Consider the following 20,785-nt stretch of genomic DNA (forward strand, 5'->3'; position numbering starts at 1 on the left):
ACTACTATGATCTCCAAAATAACCCTTTCTAGACTCTTCCGTCCTCTACCCGTCCTGGCTCACCCCAAACCTCAGTTTACTTACATGATCTCCCAAATAATCCTTTCTACCTGGGACAACTCCTGGTGGCCTGCCACACTGGGAGACGCACTGAATCCCACCAATTGCGCACGCAACCTGCCGTTCATCCTGGACTCATCGCTATCAATGACCCAGCAAGTCAATGCCGTCTCTTCCTCCTGCTTTAACGCCCTCCACATGCCTCGGAAGATCTACAAATGGATCCCCAATGGAACCAGAAGGACGGTCACCCAAGCCCTCGTAAGCAGCAGCCTGGACTATGGCAACATCCCCCTCTACGCAGGTACCACTGCCAAGCTCCAGAAAAGACTGCAACGCGTACAGAACGCCTCCGCACACCTCATTCTGGACATCCCCCCCCCCACAGCCACATCACAGGCCACCTCAGAGACCTGCACTGGCTCCCCGTCAACAAGAGAATCACGTTCAAGCTCCTCACCCACGCTCACAAAGCACTGCACAACACCGGACCAGAATACCTCAACAGATGACTCTCCTTCTACACCCCGACCTGCCAGCTTTGCTCTGCTGACCTTGCCCTCGCCACGGTTCCTCGCATCCACAGAATGACCGCGGTGGTAGATTGTTCTTCCACCTCGCCGCCAAGACGGGGAACACTCTTCCCATCAACCTGTGACAGACACAGGACCTACTAACCTCAAGACCTGGCTGTTTGAGCAGTAGCATCACCCCTTCCCCCTCCCACTCAGAGCCTTGAGACCCTCACGGGTGAGTAGTGCGCTTTACAAATGCAATGATTGATTGATTGATTGAAAAGAATTGAAGAATTTGATTCAGAGGACAGTTCAAAGGAGAATGATTCACACAGCACATCACCTCTGAAAACTGCCCCAGTGACGACTGGAAGACTTCAAGGTGGACGGCATTCTAGACTGCTGAATGAATTGTCTAGGTAATCCCTTGTTCTGCAACTCCCTCCTCTCATCCTCTCCACACTGAGAGACAAAAAGCCTGCTTTATAGTTTGGCAGATGGGCTTACTCCATCACAAACGTGACGGATATCTACTCCGGTGTATTACGATTCCATTATGTCCTATGGAAATCGTAATAAGGCGGACAGGATATCCATCACGTTTGTGATGGAGTAACCCCATCCACCAAACTTAAAATCAGGTCCATAGTCTCTGGAGTGAGGGAACATGAGGCACATTCAAAGGAGAAAGAGATACTGGCAAAAACCTTCAGAAGTGGAAACCACGACTGCTGCAGCCAAAACAGGACTACCAAGATCACCTCCCTGTGTTCCTTCAACATCCTGGCCAAGAGTTTGTGACTCAGAGGTATTTGGAGAAAGGCATATAGAAGAGACACCGGCCAGGGGATTGGCAAGGCATCCACCCTCTAAAGTCCCCTTGTCAGGAACTTTGGCACACAGCAGAGAAGTTGAGCATTGTGCCGGGAAGCAAACAGATCCAGACCTGGCCTCCCAAACCTGACACAGATCTAGCGAGAAACTTTCCTGGTCAGGGACATAACTTCAAAAGAGAAAAACACCCGCTTGAGGGAATCTGGTACCATACTGTCCACACTCCTGATGTGCACTGCCAGATGTGACACCAGATGACACTCTGCCCATTGGAACAACTGTCCCAACCAGATTCAAAGACATTGACCTGTAACCCCTCTGGTTGTTGAGATATGCAACTGCCACCATATTGTCTGTCTGGACAATTAAATTGAAACCCTCCAAAACGTGCTGTAAACCCAAGAGCACCTGCAATACAGACATGAGTTCCCTTCAGTTGGAGGAACGTCTGCTGTTGAGAAGAGACCATCTGACCTGAAGCAACTGCCCCTCCAGAACAGGCCCCCAACCAAAACAGCTTGGGTCCATTGAAAGCACTTTCAGAGGTTCTGGTTGAAGAAACACCCGTTTGGAAAGACAGAAGGGATCCCTCCACCACAGGAGCTGCTACAAAACGTCTGGAGTCACTGGTACCTCTCCATTGAAGGCCCCGAATGCCAGATGCCACCAGGCATCCAGATGACTGCAAATGGTCCGAAGATGAAGCCTGGCCCAACGCACTGAAAATGGCCACTGCCATGTGCCCCAGAAGCGTCAACTAACGTCTCACTAGAGGGGATTGACTGTTGAACACCTGGAAGGCCGGGGACCTTAATGCCACCATTAATGGCACCATCTTGCATTTTCCACACTGAGAAGGAAACCATGGTTCTGCACACTATTGTGCACCACCCTGAGCTACTGACATAATTGGGACCAGGATGCAGCATGGAGGAGCCAGTCATTCAGATAAGGGAGGATGCAAATCCCCTGCAGATGGAACACTTCAATCAAGGGAGCCATCACCTTCGTAAACACTTGGGGGAGCTGTTTTGAGGCCAAACAGCAGGATTCAGAATTTAAAATGCTGTTCTTGAGTACAAAATCGCAAGAACCGCTGGACGAGTGGATGAATTGGCTATTGATAATAAGCATCTTGGAAATATTGGGCCAGATGTACAAAGCCAGTTTACATTTTTTAAGGGTCAGAATCTCTACTTGGGCCATTAAGAAATGCAAAATGGGCATTTCTAATGTACAAAGCCTCTTAGGGAATTGCGAATTGCGATTTCTATCCAGTAGAAATCGCAATTTGTGATCCTCTGAATAGGAAATCACAAATAGGGATTTCCTATTTGCGATTCCTATTCAGACGTATGAAACATTTCCTGAATGCAAATTGGGCATTTAGGAAATGAAATTATCATCAACTTCAAGTTGCATGTGCAATTTTAAAAAATCACCCCAGAATGCCTTTTTTAAACTGCAACAGAGCACACACATGCCCCTTGGGCATATGTGTGCTCTACATGTGCTCCACTATTTTTGGGGTGCCTTTTTCCCATGGCCATCCTTGGTTTTGCATTTCCCAAATAGCGATTTCCTATTAGAAATTCACTATTTGGGAAATGCAGAACCGGCCCGTTGTCACAAAGGGCATGGGATTTCTTATCTGCAATTTCCTAATAGCGATTGGTACTTTGTAGGAATCGCTATCAGAAAGATTTCGTTTAATTTGCTATTTAGCAATTGCAAAATTGCATTTTAGTCCATCTGGCCTCTAGAGGCACATAAAATGATCCTTGATTACCAGAGAAATCACTTGCTGCAAGGTTTCCATTTTGAAGGGCAGTGTTCACACAAACTTGTTCAGCAACTTCAGTTCCACGATCATACAAAATCCCCTTGTCATTTTCTCACACCAGAAAGACAATTGAGTAGTAATCCCGTCCCTTCATTGTTGCTTCCTTCTGCAGAAGATACTCCACCGCTTGGGAGAGAGCCAAGCTTTTCGCCTCTTGCTGAGGCCAAGGAATCGGTCACACCCTGGAATCCCTTGGGGGAATCACAAACTCGATCCTGTGGCCGTTCCTGATGGTGTGCAGAACCCACTTATTGAAAGTAGATGCCTCCCATGCCCCCAGAAAATAGAGATGTCTGCCTCCACCTGCAGACTTTGAGGGAGTGTCTATATATCCATGAACAAGGCTTCATGGAAGACTTTTTCTGCCCCTCCCTCTACCCAAGGATAGAACTTTCTTTAAGGGCGTTTATTGTTGCTTCTCATGGTGACGAGAAGTCTGGTGAAAAGAAGACCACTCTTGCACTCTTGTTTGTTTGTTTAAAAAAGAAGTTCTTAATTTCCTTGAAAACATATGGAGCTTCACCTCTAATTCCGAGCCAGACAGCTGAGACCCCTTGAAAAGGCAACCTCATCACAGAAGAATTCTGCACTGCATCAGTGCGCCGATCTTTCAAAACCAGATTACGCCTTCCAGGTATGCAAGCCCCACTAGTCATAGCTGAGGCTCGAACCACATCAAAGACAATGTTAGATATGAAGTCAACGTGGTGTTCAATATGGTCTATCAGAGAAGAACATTCAGAGGAATCCTCCCCCGCATTGAACAATTTCTTAATGTCCAAAACCAAAGACTGGGAAACCTAAGAGCCATAAATCACAGCTCTTAATGCCAAATGTGAATCAGAGTAAAACTTTCTAAGAACATGGTCCACCTTTGTATCAGCCATTTCCTTAATAGTGGCATTCTCAAACAAGGAGATCTTGCCCACTAGGCTGGCAACAAAAGAGGCAAATGGAATGGAATCAAGCAAATTCAAATGCATGTCCTTAAGAGGATAAAGCTTAGCTATGAAATGAGGGAAATGCCCTAGCCGGTTCTTTCCATGCCTCTCAAATACCCAAAATAAAAAAAGGATGGAGAGGAAAATCCAGCTCTGATGCACTCTTAAATTGGTGCAGAATCCCATAAGTTGAGGATTCCGGCAACACATCCTCCTGGAAACCTATATTATTTTTCACATGACCCAACAGCTCCCCAACATGCATGCCCCTTTGCTCCTCAGAAACCTAAATCTCCCCCTCAAACCCAGAGGAGACAGGGGAACAAGATCTGTGATAATCCTGCTGTACTTTCTTCACAAGTGTCAACTCCAGCAAGGTTTCCCTAACAAGGCACCTTAAACGATCCTCCAGGCACTCAACATGGTGTTTTGGCGGAGGGGAGGAAGAAGAGGAGTCAGAGTAATAGGACACCACATGCTTCCTCTTACGGAAATGCTTGCCCATACTACCGTAGAAATTACAAAAGAAATGACCACAAATAAAGGGGGGCACCACCATGCAGACCTACCTTCACACGCAGCCAAACTCCCTTCCAAAAACCGTGAGAAAGACAGTCATCCATCCGCGCATGCGTGAACATCTGGAGATCACACATGCAAAACCAGTGTCCGCGGAAGGATCAACCATAGCAGTATTTCACATCCCAAGCCTCTCCCCATAAGCCCAGCAGACCGGGAGAGGTGCCTGCCTCTCTTGCAATTCTGCCCAGCTGGAAAGAAAGGGAGAACACCAAGAAACTCTTCGGTCAACCAAGCCCTGCAGGGTCCGCCTTCTCCTTGTCCCTGTCCACATGTGAGACAGAAAAAAGAACAGGAGGAATGCTAGGTAAGTATTGCCTATATAGGCACCAGCCGTGTGGGAGGGGCATGTACCTCTCACATTCTTCTTGTTTTATTTGTCTTGCGAGGTCGAATCACCTCATTGGTGATGAGTATGAAGAGTACAAAGGGGACCTGGGGGTAAGGGGCTTGTACTAAGTATTGCATCTACATTGCTTCCAGGGCAAAGCCAGTGGCTGTTCAAAGCACAGGGCAGGGCTACTGTTCATTAAACATACCCAATACCTCTTCCCACACTAGGTTGCACTGGCCAGAAGGCTTGGCGATACCACACCCATAGGACTGATAGGCCTTTATCCATGCTCTAAGCAAAGTACTAACGGCCACTGTATCTACATGGCCATGAGCTTCATCCAAGGTATTTTGCATGCCAGAGGGGCACAACAGCAATTTGAATAGGAAACATAACTTTTGTGACCATGCTCCATATATACCTTTGCTCTCTCTTACCTATTTAACTAATCTGTCTTAAAATGTTCACGGTCAAAATAGGTTGAATACATTTTCTTTTTTCAAAGTTTTAAGTAGATCAATCAATAAGGGTGCTCCAAAAAGCTTTACCCATAGATTGCACTTAGAAGAAGTATGTAAAAGTACCTGCAGGGACTAATACAAACTGTGTCCTGAAGTGAGAATGTAAATTCTCAGATCATCCAGTGATCTCACAGACCTTCTTGTGGGTTGGACAACTTCACCATACATAGCCCACATAATTAAAGAAAAATATTTTCAGTATGCGGTCCTGTCTGCAGATCCATTAAAATGTGCCAGAATAAAAACAATCAGCACTTCGCAACCAATCCAATTCTAAATGAGGAATTTTCTAAAAAAAAAATTATTAACTTGCTTGATTTGCACAAAATTAAAAATAAAGACAGACGAAGAAAGTTACCTCTGCCTGCGGGCTGAGCAGTATTTCAATAGATTAATCTATTGACTGATAGTAATTGTCATTACTACTGCGCCTGTGATATATATGTACTGTAGGTATATGTCAGTCATCATATGTAGAGTTTTCATGCAACTTACAACGCACCAAAGAAAAACATATTGTGTATGTATGTGGTAATGCTGATGTTTGATTTTATCTAATGTGATGCCTAAAGCATTGTTATTTTTTTCACAGTGCTGGGAGACCCTTGTTGGCGAGGATATATATCGACTGATCATGTTTGATTTTATATTTTGCTTACTGGGTTCTTTCTTTGGAGAATTTATGCGAAGGTACATATATAATATGTGATCAATCGTGTTCCATTAAAAGAGGAATGGGTGCAGTACTCAGAAGAAGAGAAGGTGTATAACTTTGAGTGTCCAATTACAATCCTTGTGCCTTTATAGATACTAGTTATGAATGTCATATAAATAATTACTGCAATATTCATGCTCCTTGTTACTGGCTAACAGACAGTCAAGGGATTAGGGAAGAAAAACAAAGGTTAAAAGGTGGCACAGCACATCCCCAAGCTGTATTAAATCACTCTGTTTATACTTTTATGCATCTTACTCTAACCCCAAATATCACCCAAATGCTCCCTGGCTCCAGTAACATGTTCTATTTTCCCTTCTCGAAAAGTCTCTTCAACTTGCGAAGTCATCTATCCTCACCTTTTTTGTATTACCTGATCCTAGATAGAAATCAGTGGTTTTCTAACAGAGGAAGCATATGCAGATGAAAAAAGCATATACAGGTAGCTGTATTGCTGGACCTCTCAGATACTGTCAACATTGTCAACCATCCTACCCTCACGCTCACCTTGGAATGGGGATCAGCTGCAATGCCATTCACTGGGTCTGCCTTTCAGACTGACACCTGCTTGTTCACATGGCACCTTCAGGTCCTACAAGATCCCTATCACTTGCAGAATACACCAGAGGTTCCTGCTGTCTCCTGGCCTTTCCAGTCTCTACAAGGAGCTCCATGTGCTCAACTCACATATAATAGCATCATGATTTGCCAATGTGCTAATAATATACAACTCTACTTGAAAGTCTCCTCAGCTTCAGACTTTAACACCCCAAAAACATGTCTGACATCATCCAGACTTGGATGTCCGGCACCTAGCTAAAACTCACCCCATTCAAGACAGTATTGCTGTTACTGGCCAAAAACAAAAAACTGAAAGAGTACAAACCTAGCTGAATGACACTTACTTTAACAGCTTCAAACTCTCACTTTTTATTGGATCCCAAGTCACTTGGATTCACCCTGGATTTCAACCTTACCTTCAGGGTTCACATTGCCAGAAACAAAGACAGCATGGTGTCAGCAAAACATTTATTTCATAATGCAATTTCAGACCTGCTGTTCAAGCCCTCATACTCTTGTATCTGGATGGTGAAAACATGCTCCATATCCTCCCATACTCCACACTGGCAATGTTAAAGACATACTACATCCAGGGCCTGAATAAATATAATCACATCACCCCCATCCTGATTGAACTCCACTGGATCACTGGGCGAACTGGCTACATCATTTACAATGAAGTCACAACCAGCACCCGATTATTTTGCAGACAACCACACCCTTTCTGGTGTCTCTCGGCATACCTGCAGCCAGTACCCCATCAGACTGGAGACTAAGAAGTATAAAAAAGATCAAAACAAAGCAACACACCTTTTCCTTCTATATACCCACAACGTCTCTGTATACATCAGGACCACCACAACCCTCCTCCAATTTTAAAAGAAGCTGAAGGCTCACGTCTTTAAAGAACACTGTATCATACTACACTAACCGTCTGCAACTCAGCTACCTCTCCTATCACTCATTGACTTTATGCTTGTCTTTGACCCTGTACAGGACTGCACTGCCTTTTGGCTTGATACATACTTACTTGAACCCCACATATGTGGACTGTCACAATATTTCTTCAAGGTACCTAGATGTGGAACTAAGAACATATATACATTTACCTTCACAGTATTTTGTGAGTGGGTATTCTGCTCTTGATAATTTTGTAGTTCAGTATTTTTCCTCATTATTCTGACGCACAACCAAACCAGTACTTCCTTCGTCGAGCATACTGCACTTGTTTCTACCACTGTTCATCTGGATCACTATGATTCTTTAAAGATATACTTACATTTTCAAGGTACTCTGTGTGGGGAGTTAAGAAAAGTAGATCTATTCTTACTTATCTTACTTTCACAAAATGTTGGGAGTCAGTATTGGGTCATGATATTTTTGTAGTTCATTATTTTTGTATTAGTATTCTGACATTCACCAATCTGGTACTTCCATCGGCAAGTATACACCTCTCTCTAGCATTACTTACCTCGACCACTCTGGTTGCTTCACTGCCTGATGGGTTACTGCCAGAACTTGGTAAAATATAATGCATTTCTTTGTCTCCTGGTGCGTGAGGCAGTAATCCCACAATTGGTCTGCCTGCAGTTTAGGAAATAGATCTTATCTCTTCTTAGAACTTCCACCACTGAAGAGTTTCCCCTTTCTGTTGGCCTCCTGCTGATGTTTCTTTTTAGAACCGCAGATCGATAACCACTGCTAGTTACACACTGATCTGTAGCCGAGATGTGGTCCACAACTTTGTGGTTTTACATCCCAATGTTTAAGACAGCTTGTCTGCTACTCTTAATTATAGAGACGTTTGAACTTGCTATCTATAGACTTCCTAAATCGGCTATCCTTTGGATTGTAGTTGATTAGCTGTAGCTCCCTGTGAATTTGCATATGAACTCATCCGGTACTTTGAATTCTGCAAACAAAGTCGAATGTATACCTAAAATTCTAGTAGTGCAGGGTTAGCCTTTTACCAACTATTAAAGTTTTCACAATGTCGATTTTTCTATTAGGTGTGCAATGTGAAAGATGTAATTAAAATAACCATTTTGACATTGACGTGAAGAACATAGCTACAAACTAGATTCAGATATTGCCTCAAAGGGGCCTCACCAGAAGAAACAGCAAAAATACATTTAACTAATCAACCTTTCTTTCATGCATGTCTAGCTGTTATTGAAGTTTAATTCACCTAAGATATAGACACCACAGGCTACAAGTAACCCCACCATCACCCCAAGGACCTTCTGTAGCAACAGTCTCAGCTTCACATAATGGCCAATCTTCTGTCTGTGCATCCAGTGACACCTCAAACAAATACCCTGACTTCAGACTGCTCTATTATTTTCTAACAGGTCTGAGCAACTTTACCAATGTTTATAGACCCTGAGGGCCTTCTGCTTTAAGTACTCAGGAAGTCAATCTGAACAGCTGAACAGAGCCCAGATAATAAAAAGTCTCACGTGTAACTTCTTCAACAGATATTATCTGTCAACGTCTACAGTAAATAAGTCACATCTTATTTTCAGTGACACAAAATAAATCATTTACCAATGAGAATCACCTGCACAGCACACCAAATTCCAGTCAGTCTCCACTCTTTCCAATTAAGAATTTGACACCCCTCTTCAACTGGGGATAATTTCTCAATGGAGCAAAGTCATACTTATCCATATCACAATATCTCACCTTTGCCAACGAGCTACCTAATAATGCACCTCATAAGCTCGCAGTAACTTTAAAAAAAATAAAACTGTGTATTTTTTTATTATACGTTTTCTTTATGTGCAAATATTGCATATTCATTATATTGAATTTATATATTTTTATCTTTATTTGCCAGGATCATTGGCACAAAATGTTGCAAAAAATTTGGAATGCCAGAATTTGACATCGCAAGAAATGTTTTAGATTTGATATATGCACAAACATTGGCATGGTAAGTGATTGTTTGAAAAGGTGGAATAGGTATTTGTAAACTGCATTGTTCACTATGTTAATGTCATTGAAACAATACAACTATAATGTGAATATATACATTACAAAGGAAAGAGCCATGGTTTTATAAGGTAACTCAAAACTGAGTGTGTTCCTTCATATCTCTGATACTCTGTTACAGCATGCAGAGGAGCATCATGAGTCTTTTCACACCTTAAATAGGGGGATAGACAGTGTGTTTTAAGATGAATATCTTAGTGAGAAATATGTGAACAGCATCAGATGTCTGAGATAACAAATGTGGTGTCAGCATCCTGAGGAATACTGAAGCTGATGAATCACCCCCAACACAATGCAGGTCAAGGTGCTAGTCTCCTGGTCTGCCCTGTTGCATTAGGGCCTAGTATTCTCAAAAGAGCTACTCCATGCATCAAAAGAGCAAGACAAAGGTGGTCACACATGTATATATAACGCACAGATCTTAAGCCATCCATGACCAGAAATGTATTACCTTCACATTCTCATCGAAGTGTCTGAATCTATTCACTTTATTAGTTCAGGAGCCAGTGACCAATGACCCTGAAATGGGTCTCACTAACTAAAGGTGCATGACGTTTTCCAACAAAAGTCTCTCAGTTTTCTGCAGAAACTGACTGGAGACTCTTATCACAGCACACCAGAAGGACTCAAGTGACAAAACCAGCTCAGCAAAAGATGAGTATCCATGTGGCAAGGCAATACCTTTCATAAAGTTCAGACATAAAGTATATCATTGCAATCCATTTGACATTCTAACTTACCATTTTCTGCATATGCTCACAGCTCAGTCAGTATTGCAATACGAATAGACCATTCCCATGCATAGTTCATCGACAATATTACTTCTCCAGTAATGGCTCTTTCATAGATTCACATGCTTGAATCATTCCCCGTCGTCGAGGTGGGACTCCCCGGTAATTTAATAAAGCAGTATATATATATCACTTTCATAGGCTATAATGGCAATGAAAAGGTCAGTTTAATAGCCTATCCATGTCCTTTTTCAAAAAAGGACCAAACTTAGACTATAACCAATCATGCAACAGCACCCTCTAGAACACTCCCAACAGAGGCTGAGTCCCTCAGATTTTCTACTGCACGTCGTGTGAAGGGAGTCTCCCTGAGCTCTGCTCAGTTCTTCAGCTTTTACTTCTTTTTTGGATAATCCAAGATTATAATTCCTGTTTCATTTCTCTAACCCTGGCACTAATATGTCAGAGTAAGTGTAAACAAGTTAAAAGACTACATAAATATGTCTAACCTTTTCCTCAAAAACTCTCATGTTCTGATAGATGAGGCTATTACTGGCTGGGATCACAAAATCTTAAATCTCTCACTAATAATGAGGACAGTGAGGATTCCTTCACCTCACAGGAGAGGTCAGAGGGAGACGTTGTGCCAGGCTCTCCGGAAGGTGTGCAGAAAAGCCATAAAAAAGACTTACCATGAGTCTTCATAAGGCACTTCTTACACACAAAAAAACAAATGGAAAAAGATCCTCAACTCCCTCTTCAACTCTGACAATACATCAGAGAGACCCTCATAACCTTACAATGGGGTGTCTGAAAACCACCTGTAAAATCATCATTCACAGGAATTACTTTGAGGTGGTTGATGACAAAGTTGACTATTATTACCTCATCTACAAAGGGCCTCGTCTATGATGACCTCATCTACGATGGTCATCTATGACAACCTCATCTACATCTATGATGGTCATCTACAACAGTCATCTACAGTGATCGTCTATGACGGTCATCTACAGTGGTCTGTGATGGCCTCATCTACGCAGAGCCTCATCTACGATGGTCATCTACTATGGCATCATCTATGACGGTCGTCTACGACAGTCATCTACAGTGGTCGTCTACGACGGTCATCTACAGTGGTCGTCTACGACGGTCATCTACAGTGATCGTCTACGACAGCCATCTACAGTGGTCTATGACGGTCTCATCTACGAAGGGCCTCATCTACGCAGGGCCTCATCTACGATGGTCATCTACTATGGCCTCATCTGTGACGGTTGTCTACGACTGTCATCTACAGTGGTCGTCTACGACAGTCCTCTACAGTGGTCGTCTACGACAGTCATCTACAGTGGTCGTCTATGACGGTCATCTACAGTGGTCGTCTACGACGGTCATCTACAGTGATCGTCTACTACAGCCATCTACAGTGGTCTATGACGGCCTCAACTACGAAGGGCCTCATCTACAGTGGCCTCATCTACGGTGGTCATCTACTGTGGCCTCATCTATGACGGTCGTCTACAGTGGTCGTCGACGACGGTCGTCTACAGTGGCTGTCTACAGTCGTCTACAGTCACTGACTACAGTGGTTATCTACAGTGATCGTCTGCAGTCCTCGCCGACAAGGGCCTCACCTACAGTGGTTGCTTATGACAGCCTCATCTACGACGGTCGTCTACGACGGCCTCATCTACGATGGTCGTCTATGACGGCCTCATCTACGATTCTCATCTGTGACGGCTTCATCTACCATGCTCATCTACGACAGTCATCCACGACAGCCTCATCTATGACGGTTGTCTGACATCCTCATCTATGATGCTACTATATGGCAGTATCATCTATGACGGTCGTCTACGGCAACCTCATCTGTGATGCTAGTCTATGATAACCTCATCTATGATGCTAGTCTATGACAACCTCATCTATGATGCTAATCTATGACAACTTCATCTATGATGCTAGTCTATGACAACATAATCTACAATGGTCGTCTACGACAGTCCTATACGACGGCCTCTTCTATGATAGTCATCTTTGACAGTCTCATCTATGATGTTCATGTGCAACAGCCTTTTCTGATGGTTGTCTACTACTACAGCCTTGCCTACAATGACCTAGTCTACGGAGCCACATCTACGATGGCCTTGTCTCTGTATTCTTTGTCGATGATGGCCTGGTCTATGACTGCATCCTTGACTAAGGCCTCTTCTGCGGTGAAGGCCTCGTCAGCAAGAGCAAACATTGTCTACATGAGCCTAGTCGTTTACATCCTCCTCATCGAACTTGATCACAATACAAATTAAGACGAAAATACGTAATTGTCAACAAGAGCAAAACACATGTAATCCAGAATGATTTAGTGTCAAGCATTGAGGTAGCAATATGAGCATGTCTTCAACAGTCAATATATTGATGCAGAGCATGGGTCATGTCCATGTATCTCATACTAAAGCTTCAGAACATATTACAGCCGCAACTGGTGGATTTCCCCACTATATTTATTTTGGGGGTTTCTATACCCTTCGGAACGAGCGACCAAATGCGTCCAGTTTCCTGTATCAAACAAGAAATAAGTTTGTTTTTTCTTTATGAATTTAAATAGGAAAGCTGCAAAACCTATTCCAATTGCTCATATATCCAGGAGGAATTACAATCATGGAAAACCCTATTATTCATAGTTCCACCTAACCAGCAAGGACATGTTCGCATCTAGGTCCAGACTACTGTAAGGGCTGCCAATTCACTGGTAATACGGGCAGGTATAGCCACCAGATGTGGTCAGACATGTCCACATAAATAAAATGTTTGCCGCTAGATGGAAAAAAAAAAATGTTCTGAAGTGGCGTGAGATGTCAGCATAGACTGTGTTATAAATAAAGCCTCAATAGTATTTCCACAACTGGCAGGGTCAGTGGTCCTTAGATATTACGGATCAAGGCAACAACATTTAAAATTTTGAGGTACAGATATATCTAATATTTTATAGTACCATGCCGACGCTCTCTATGCCATGCATGTGGACGACTACTTGCAAGCAGTCAGCGGTGACTCTTGACACTGCATGATCTTTTGGGGCTTTACAATTTCGAATGAAACAATCTCTAGAAGGACCCCAAAAAAAAAAAAGACAATTATCCATTGATAAGTATCTAACTTAACAACCCTCTCAGTAGCACTTAGGCTAGCTTACCTACAGGGACAACATTCTGGTGCTGATTACACCATCCAGTGGGAAAAAAGTTCCAAAAATGTTGTCATCTATGGCAGAAAATAGCATCGGACAAATAAGTCCTAGATCTCCTCAAATATAGATATATATTGCAGTTCACCCAGATTCCGCCATCTACCTTCGGAAGGAAGTGCCAGCACCTCTGACCAAGGGGTCTATAGAGAGAAAGCCACATTCTCAGCAAGAAAGAGGCTTATATTCTTGGTTTTGCCTCATAAACCAGAAAAGAGAGGAGTGTCCATCCACCATACACCTCCAGAAATTAACAAGTATTTCCGGAAACAATCCTTTTATACGGTCTCCTTCAGCACAGGATATATATATATATATATATATATATATATATATATATATATATATATATATATATATATATATGTTCGGTGGCATGGTTAGCTGCAGATACACATGCTGTGCATTATCCTGCCATCTAGTGTTGGGCTCGGAGTGTTACAAGTTTTTTTTCTTTGAAGAAGTCTTTTTTCGAGTCACAGGACCGAGTGACTCCTCCCTTTCGGCTCCATTGCGCATGGGCGTCGACTCCATCTTAGATTGTTTTCTTTCCTCCATCGGGTTCGTACGTGTTCCTCTTCGCTCCATATTTCGAATCGGGAAAGTTAGTAAAAGTATCGAAAATTCGACGGTATTGTTATCACTCAGTACCGGGTTAGTGTTAGTGAATCGGCACCGACATCAAGACCGCTTCCACTCTTCACCGAGGCCTGGTCGGCCCGACCACACCCATCGTTCAAGACTAATGGACCAGACCCCCTTCCGTTTCTGTCCTAAGTGTCATGCAAAGTATCCTTATACAGACCAGCACCGGGTCTGTAATCTGTGTTTATCACCCGAACACAGAGAGGATACTTGCGAGGCTTGCCGAGCGTTCCGATCGAAAAAGACCTTGAGGGATCCACACGCAAGAAGACTACAAATGGCATTGAGACCGAAAAAACAGCTCGTCGTTGGAGAGGAAGAAAGCATCTCCATCCAAGAGACGGACTCGGATGAATCCGAAGGTGACCGACCCTCGGCGGTGCAGCAAACTGTGAGTAAACCTGCCCCGTCCAAAACTCAGGGTCACACCAAAACATATAAGGCCATGGGGACGACATCGCCAGCAGGCCATGGCTCAACCGACCGAAAGGAAGGTGACCAAACATCAGCACCGAAAAAGGCCAAAGAATTGCCGAAGACTTCCGACTCCAGTCGAGAATCCGGCACCAAACGATTTCGACACCAACAGTTCGAATCGACCAAACCACGTAAAATCTCCTTGGAACCGAAAAAGACTGTAACAACAGAAACCTTGGTACCGAAAAAAGCGGCCTCGGAGCCGAAAAGAAGCTCTTATACAGAAGAGCAAGGACTTTCCAGCCAGCTCAAGGAAAGACATCGTTTTGAGCAAGAATTATATATGGAAGAACCTGACCATACACAACGGAGGTTGCACATTCAAAAAGAGACTGGCAAGGTACAAACTTTACCTCCACTCAAATCAAAAAGGAAACTTGCATTTCAGGAGACAGAAATGCAACCGAAGGCAAAAGTGGTTAGAGACAAATCTCCACAACCGATGTTCTCACCACAACCGTCCCCACCTCACTCACTACAATTGTCACCAGTGGGAACGCCTATAATGCAGTCACCCACACATACAGGGACGATGCTGATGCATGGGACATATATGATCCACCTGTATCGGATAACAGTCCAGAATGTTATCCAACAAAGCCGTCACCACCAGAAGACAGTACTGCATATACGCAGGTAATATCCAGGGCAGCTACGTTCCACAACGTAGCAATGCACACAGAGCCAGTGGAGGATGACTTCCTTTTTAACACTCTGGCATCCACACACGCTTCCTATCAGAGTCTGCCAATGCTCCCGGGCATGCTCAAGCACGCGCAACAGGCCTTCCAGGAGCTTGTAAAGGGAAGAGCTATCACGCCTAGAGTTGAGAAAAAGTACAAATCTCCCCCAACAGATCCTGTGTTCATAACACAGCCACTTACACCAGACTCAGTAGTTGTAGGGGCAGCAAGGAAAAGAGCAAACTCTGAATCGTCAGGAGACATGCCACCACCTGACAAAGAGAGTAGAAATTCGACGCAGCGGGCAAGCGAGTGGCAGCACAAGCCGCCAATCAATGGCGAATAGCAAATTCACAAGCCCTACTTGCACACTACGACAGGGCACACTGGGACGAGATGCAAGAAATCATACAGCACTTGCCCAAAGAACACCAAAAACGTGCACAGCAAGTAGTGGAAGAGGGACAGACCATATCTAATAACCAGATAAGGTCCGCAATAGACTCAGCAGACACAGCAGCACGGACTGTCAACACGGCTGTGACCATTCACAGTCATGCATGGCTGAGAAATTCTGGGTTCAAGCCAGAGATCCAACAAGCGGTGTTAAATATGCCGTTTAATCAACAACAGTTGTTTGGGCCGGAAGTCGATACAGCCATCGAAAAAATGAAAAAAGACACGGACACGGCCAAAGCCATGGGCGCGCTCTATTCCCCACAAGTCAGAGGCACCTTTAGAAAACCACAATTCAGAGGAGGATTTCGGCAACAAACAGTTGAGCCCTCCACCTCTCAAACCAGACCCACCTATCAGACACAATACCAAAGGGGAGGGTTTCGTGGATCCTATAGAGGACAATTCCCAAGAGGAAGGGGAAAATTCCAAACAACCAAACCAAGCCAGACCAAGCAGTGACTTCAATGTCACAACACCCCAACACTTGTCACCAGTGGGGGGGAGGCTAACCACATACTACCAAAACTGGACACATGTTACCACAGACGCATGGGTCCTATCAATTATCCAACATGGTTATTGCATAGAATTCACGAGATTCCCGCCAGATGTGCCACCCAAAACGCACAGACTGTCCCAACAGCACTAAGACCTATTACAAATAGAGGTCCAAGCACTACTACAAAAACAAGCAATAGAGCACGTACCCAATCATCAAAAAGGAACAGGCGTCTACTCACTATATTTCCTGATTCCAAAAAAGGACAAACGTTAAGACCTATCTTAGATCTCAGAAAACTGAATCTCTTCATCAAATCAGACCACTTCCACATGGTAACACTTCAAGACGTAGTTCCCTTATTAAAAAAGGAGGAATACATGACAACATTGGATCTCAAGGATGCGTATTTCCACATACCCATCCATCCTTCTCACAGAAAATACTTAAGGTTTGTAATGCACGGCATACACTATCAATTCAAAGTGAAGAGTCTTCACAAAATTACCTAGCAGTAGTAGCCGCTCACATCAAGGAGACAGCACGTGCACGTATTCCCATATTTAGACGACTGGCTAATAAAAACCAACACTCAACAACAGTGTCTTCTTCACATGCAGTATGTCATAGAAACTCTACACAAACTGGGGTTCTCTATAAATTACCAGAAATCACATCTGCAACCATCCCAAATACAACAATTCTTGGGAGCAACACTCAACACACAAAGGGCAATTGCCACTCCAAGTCCACAAAGAGTCCAATAGTTCCAAAATGTAAGATCAAGGATACAACCGAACCAACACTATGCGGTAAGGTTTGTAATGAAACTACTAGGCATGATATCCTCATGCATAGCCATTGTCCCAAATGCAAGATTACTCATGCGGCCCTTACAACAGTGCCTAGCAAAACAATGGACACAAGCACAGGGTCAACTTCAAGATCTAGTGTTGATAGACTGCCAAACACACTCCTCGCTACAATGGTGTAACCATATATATTTAAACAAAGGGCGGCCATTCCAAGACCGAGTGCCTCAAGCTGTTATCACAACAGATGCTTCAATGGTGGGGTGGGGAACACACCTCAACAATCAGAGCATACAGGGTCAATGGGACAATCAACAAAAACTACTTCACATAAATCACTTGGAACTGCTAGCGGTTTTTCTAGCATTAAAAGCGTTTCAACCACTAGTAGCCCACAAACACATTCTTGTCAAGACAGACAACATGACAACAATGTACCATCTCAACAAACAAGGAGGGACACACACATCACAACTGTGTCTCTTAACACAAAAGATTTGGCATTGGGCAATTCACAACCACATTCGCCTAATAGCACAATACATACCAGGCAGTCAGAATAAGTTAGCCGACAATCTGAGTCATGATCACCAGCAAACTCACAAATGGGAAATACATCCCCAGATCCTACAGGATCACTTCCACCGTTGGGGAACACCAAACATAGACCTATTCGCAACAAGAGAAAACACAAAATACCAAAACTTCGCGTCCAGGTACCCACACCCTCAGTCCAAGGGCAATGCACTATGGATCAGTTGGTCAGGGATATTTGCTTACGCTTTTCCCCCTCTCCCACTCATTCCTTATCTGGTCAACAAACTAAGTCAACACAAACTCAAACTAATACTCATAGCACCAACCTGGGTTCACCAACCGTGGTACACAACACTGTTGGACTTATCAGTAGTACCTCACATCAAGCCACCAAACAGACCAGATCTGTTAAAACAACACAAACAACAGATCAGACACCCGAATCCAGCATCGCTCAATCTAGCAATTTGGCTCCTGAAGTCTTAGAATTCGGGCATTTAAATCTTACACAAGAGTGTATGGAGGTCATTAAACAAGCGAGAAAACCTACAACAAGACATTGTTACGCAAACAAGTGGAAAAGATTTGTTTGCTACTGCCACACTAATCAAATTCAACCACTACATGCCTCCACAAAGGACATTGTAAGCTATTTATTACCCTTACAAAAGTCTAATCTAGCATTTTCTTCCATTAAAATCCATCTCACTGCAATATCTGCTTATCTGTAGATTACACATAAAACATCACTTTTTAGAATCCCAGTCATTAAAGCATTTATGGAGGGGCTAAAAAGAATCATACCCCCAAGGGCACCACCAGTAACTTCGTGGAACCTTAATATTGTATTATCATGACTCATGGCCCACCATTCGAACCCATGCATTCTTGTCAAATGCAATATCTGACTTGGAAAGTAGCCTTTCTAATAGCTATCCCATCGCTTAGAAGAATAAGTGAAATACAAGCATTTACTATTCAAGAGCCCTTTATACAAATACATAAATATAAAGTGGTTCTCCGTACCAATCCAAAATTCTTACCAAAGGTCATATCACCATTCCATCTAAACCAAACTGTGGAACTCCCAGTCTTCTTTCCGCAACCAGACTCAGTAGCTGAAAGGGCCTTGCATACATTAGACATAAAAAGAGCACTAATGTATTACATTGACAGAACGAAACAATTTTGTAAAACAAAACAATTGTTTGTAGCTTTCCAAAAACCTCATTCAGTTAATCCTATATCCAAACAAGGCATTGCCAGATGAATAGTTAAATGTATTCAAACTTGCTATATTAAAGCAAAAAGAGAATTACCTATTACACCAAGAGCACATTCCACTAGGAAGAAAGGCGCCACAATGGCTTTTCTTGAAAATATGCCTATGACAGAAATTTGTAAGGCAGCCACCTGGTCTACGCCTCATACATTTACTAAGCATTACTGTGTAGATGTGTTAGCAACACAACAAGCCACAGTAGGACAGGCTGTATTAAGAACATTATTTCAGACAACTTCAACTCCTACAGGCTAAATCACCGCTTTTTGGGGAGATTACTGCTTGTTAGTCTATGCACAGCATGTGTATCTGCAGCTACACATGCCACCGAACAGAAAATGTCACTTACCCAGTGTACATCTGTTCGTGGGATGAGACGCTGCAGATTCACATGCGCCCTCCCACCTCCCCTTTAGCCTGTAGCCTTTTTTAGTTGCATGAAAATTGTAAATATGTAAATAAATATTATTTTAATAGAAATTAGGTACATACATTACTACTCCATTGCATGGGCACCTCTAGTATACTCACAACTCCTACCTCACCCTCTGCGGGGAAAACAATCTAAGATGGAGTCGACGCTCATGCGCAATGGAGCCGAAAGGGAGGAGCCACTCGGTCCTGTGACTCGAAAAAAGACTTCTTTGAAGAAAAACAACTTGTAACACTCCCAGCCCAACACTAGATGGCAGGATAATGCACAGCATGTGGATCTGCAGCGTCTCATGCCACGAACCGATGTACACTGGGTAAGTGACATTTTCCATATATATAAATATATATAAATATATATATATATATATATATGTATGTGAATGTATATATATATATATATATATATATATATATATATATATATATATATATATATATATATATATATATATATATATATATATATTTGTTTCTGCATTCCCACTCATGAGAGTTCTTCCATTTGGCTTCAGATCAGCTTTTTCAGGAAGGGTTTCCTCAACTTCGACAAATCGTTGATAAAAGCACCAACAACATTTCAATCGTCCAAGGCCGCAGAGGCATGCCTAAAGTTGTTTCACAGGCTGTCTCCTTGTGAATTATCAGAGTTAATCAGCTCCTCCATCAAAGAAGATACTTTATGTTCAATTAGCTTTTGGGCGTCAGGTCCTCAGCGATCAATAGGATCCCTCTTGTAGGCCTTAAAATGAATGCCTTACAGGAGCAGCTACAAAAACAATAGATTCCATCAAGCAAATCATTTCAGGGCCTGATGAATTTTCATATAGGTGATGGAAGCTCTAGTCTGGTAGTCTGAATACAAATAATTCCCTGGGAAGCTGGGGCGGTCATCTACAGAACTTTTAATTCGAGGAAAGTGGTCTGCTCCAGAAGAGCATACATATCATTCGCCTAGATCTCAAAGCCAACTGTTCAGTCTCTGGATTTTCCTGCCAATGTAGCAGAGCCTTCGGTGTTAATTCACAAGGGCAGTACTACCAGCATGCAATAAGTGAATAAACAAAGCGGCAAGATCATTGGCGCT

General features: G+C 43.1%; 1 protein-coding gene across 4 annotated transcripts in view; it reads left to right on the forward strand.

Annotated features, from left to right (window-relative positions):
* TMC5 (transmembrane channel like 5) overlaps window positions 1-20,785 on the forward strand; it is a 413,711-nt gene that overhangs the window by 243,861 nt on the left and 149,065 nt on the right. For all 4 annotated transcript variants that reach the window (XM_069210234.1, XM_069210235.1, XM_069210237.1 and 1 more), the window contains exons 14-15: window positions 6,220-6,317; window positions 9,743-9,838. In XM_069210234.1, the coding sequence (XP_069066335.1) occupies window positions 6,220-6,317; window positions 9,743-9,838 (194 nt within the window). The remainder of the gene's footprint in view (window positions 1-6,219; window positions 6,318-9,742; window positions 9,839-20,785) is intronic.

This window comes from Pleurodeles waltl, chromosome 10 (genome assembly GCF_031143425.1).
Source record: "Pleurodeles waltl isolate 20211129_DDA chromosome 10, aPleWal1.hap1.20221129, whole genome shotgun sequence".
Taxonomy (NCBI): domain Eukaryota; kingdom Metazoa; phylum Chordata; class Amphibia; order Caudata; family Salamandridae; genus Pleurodeles; species Pleurodeles waltl.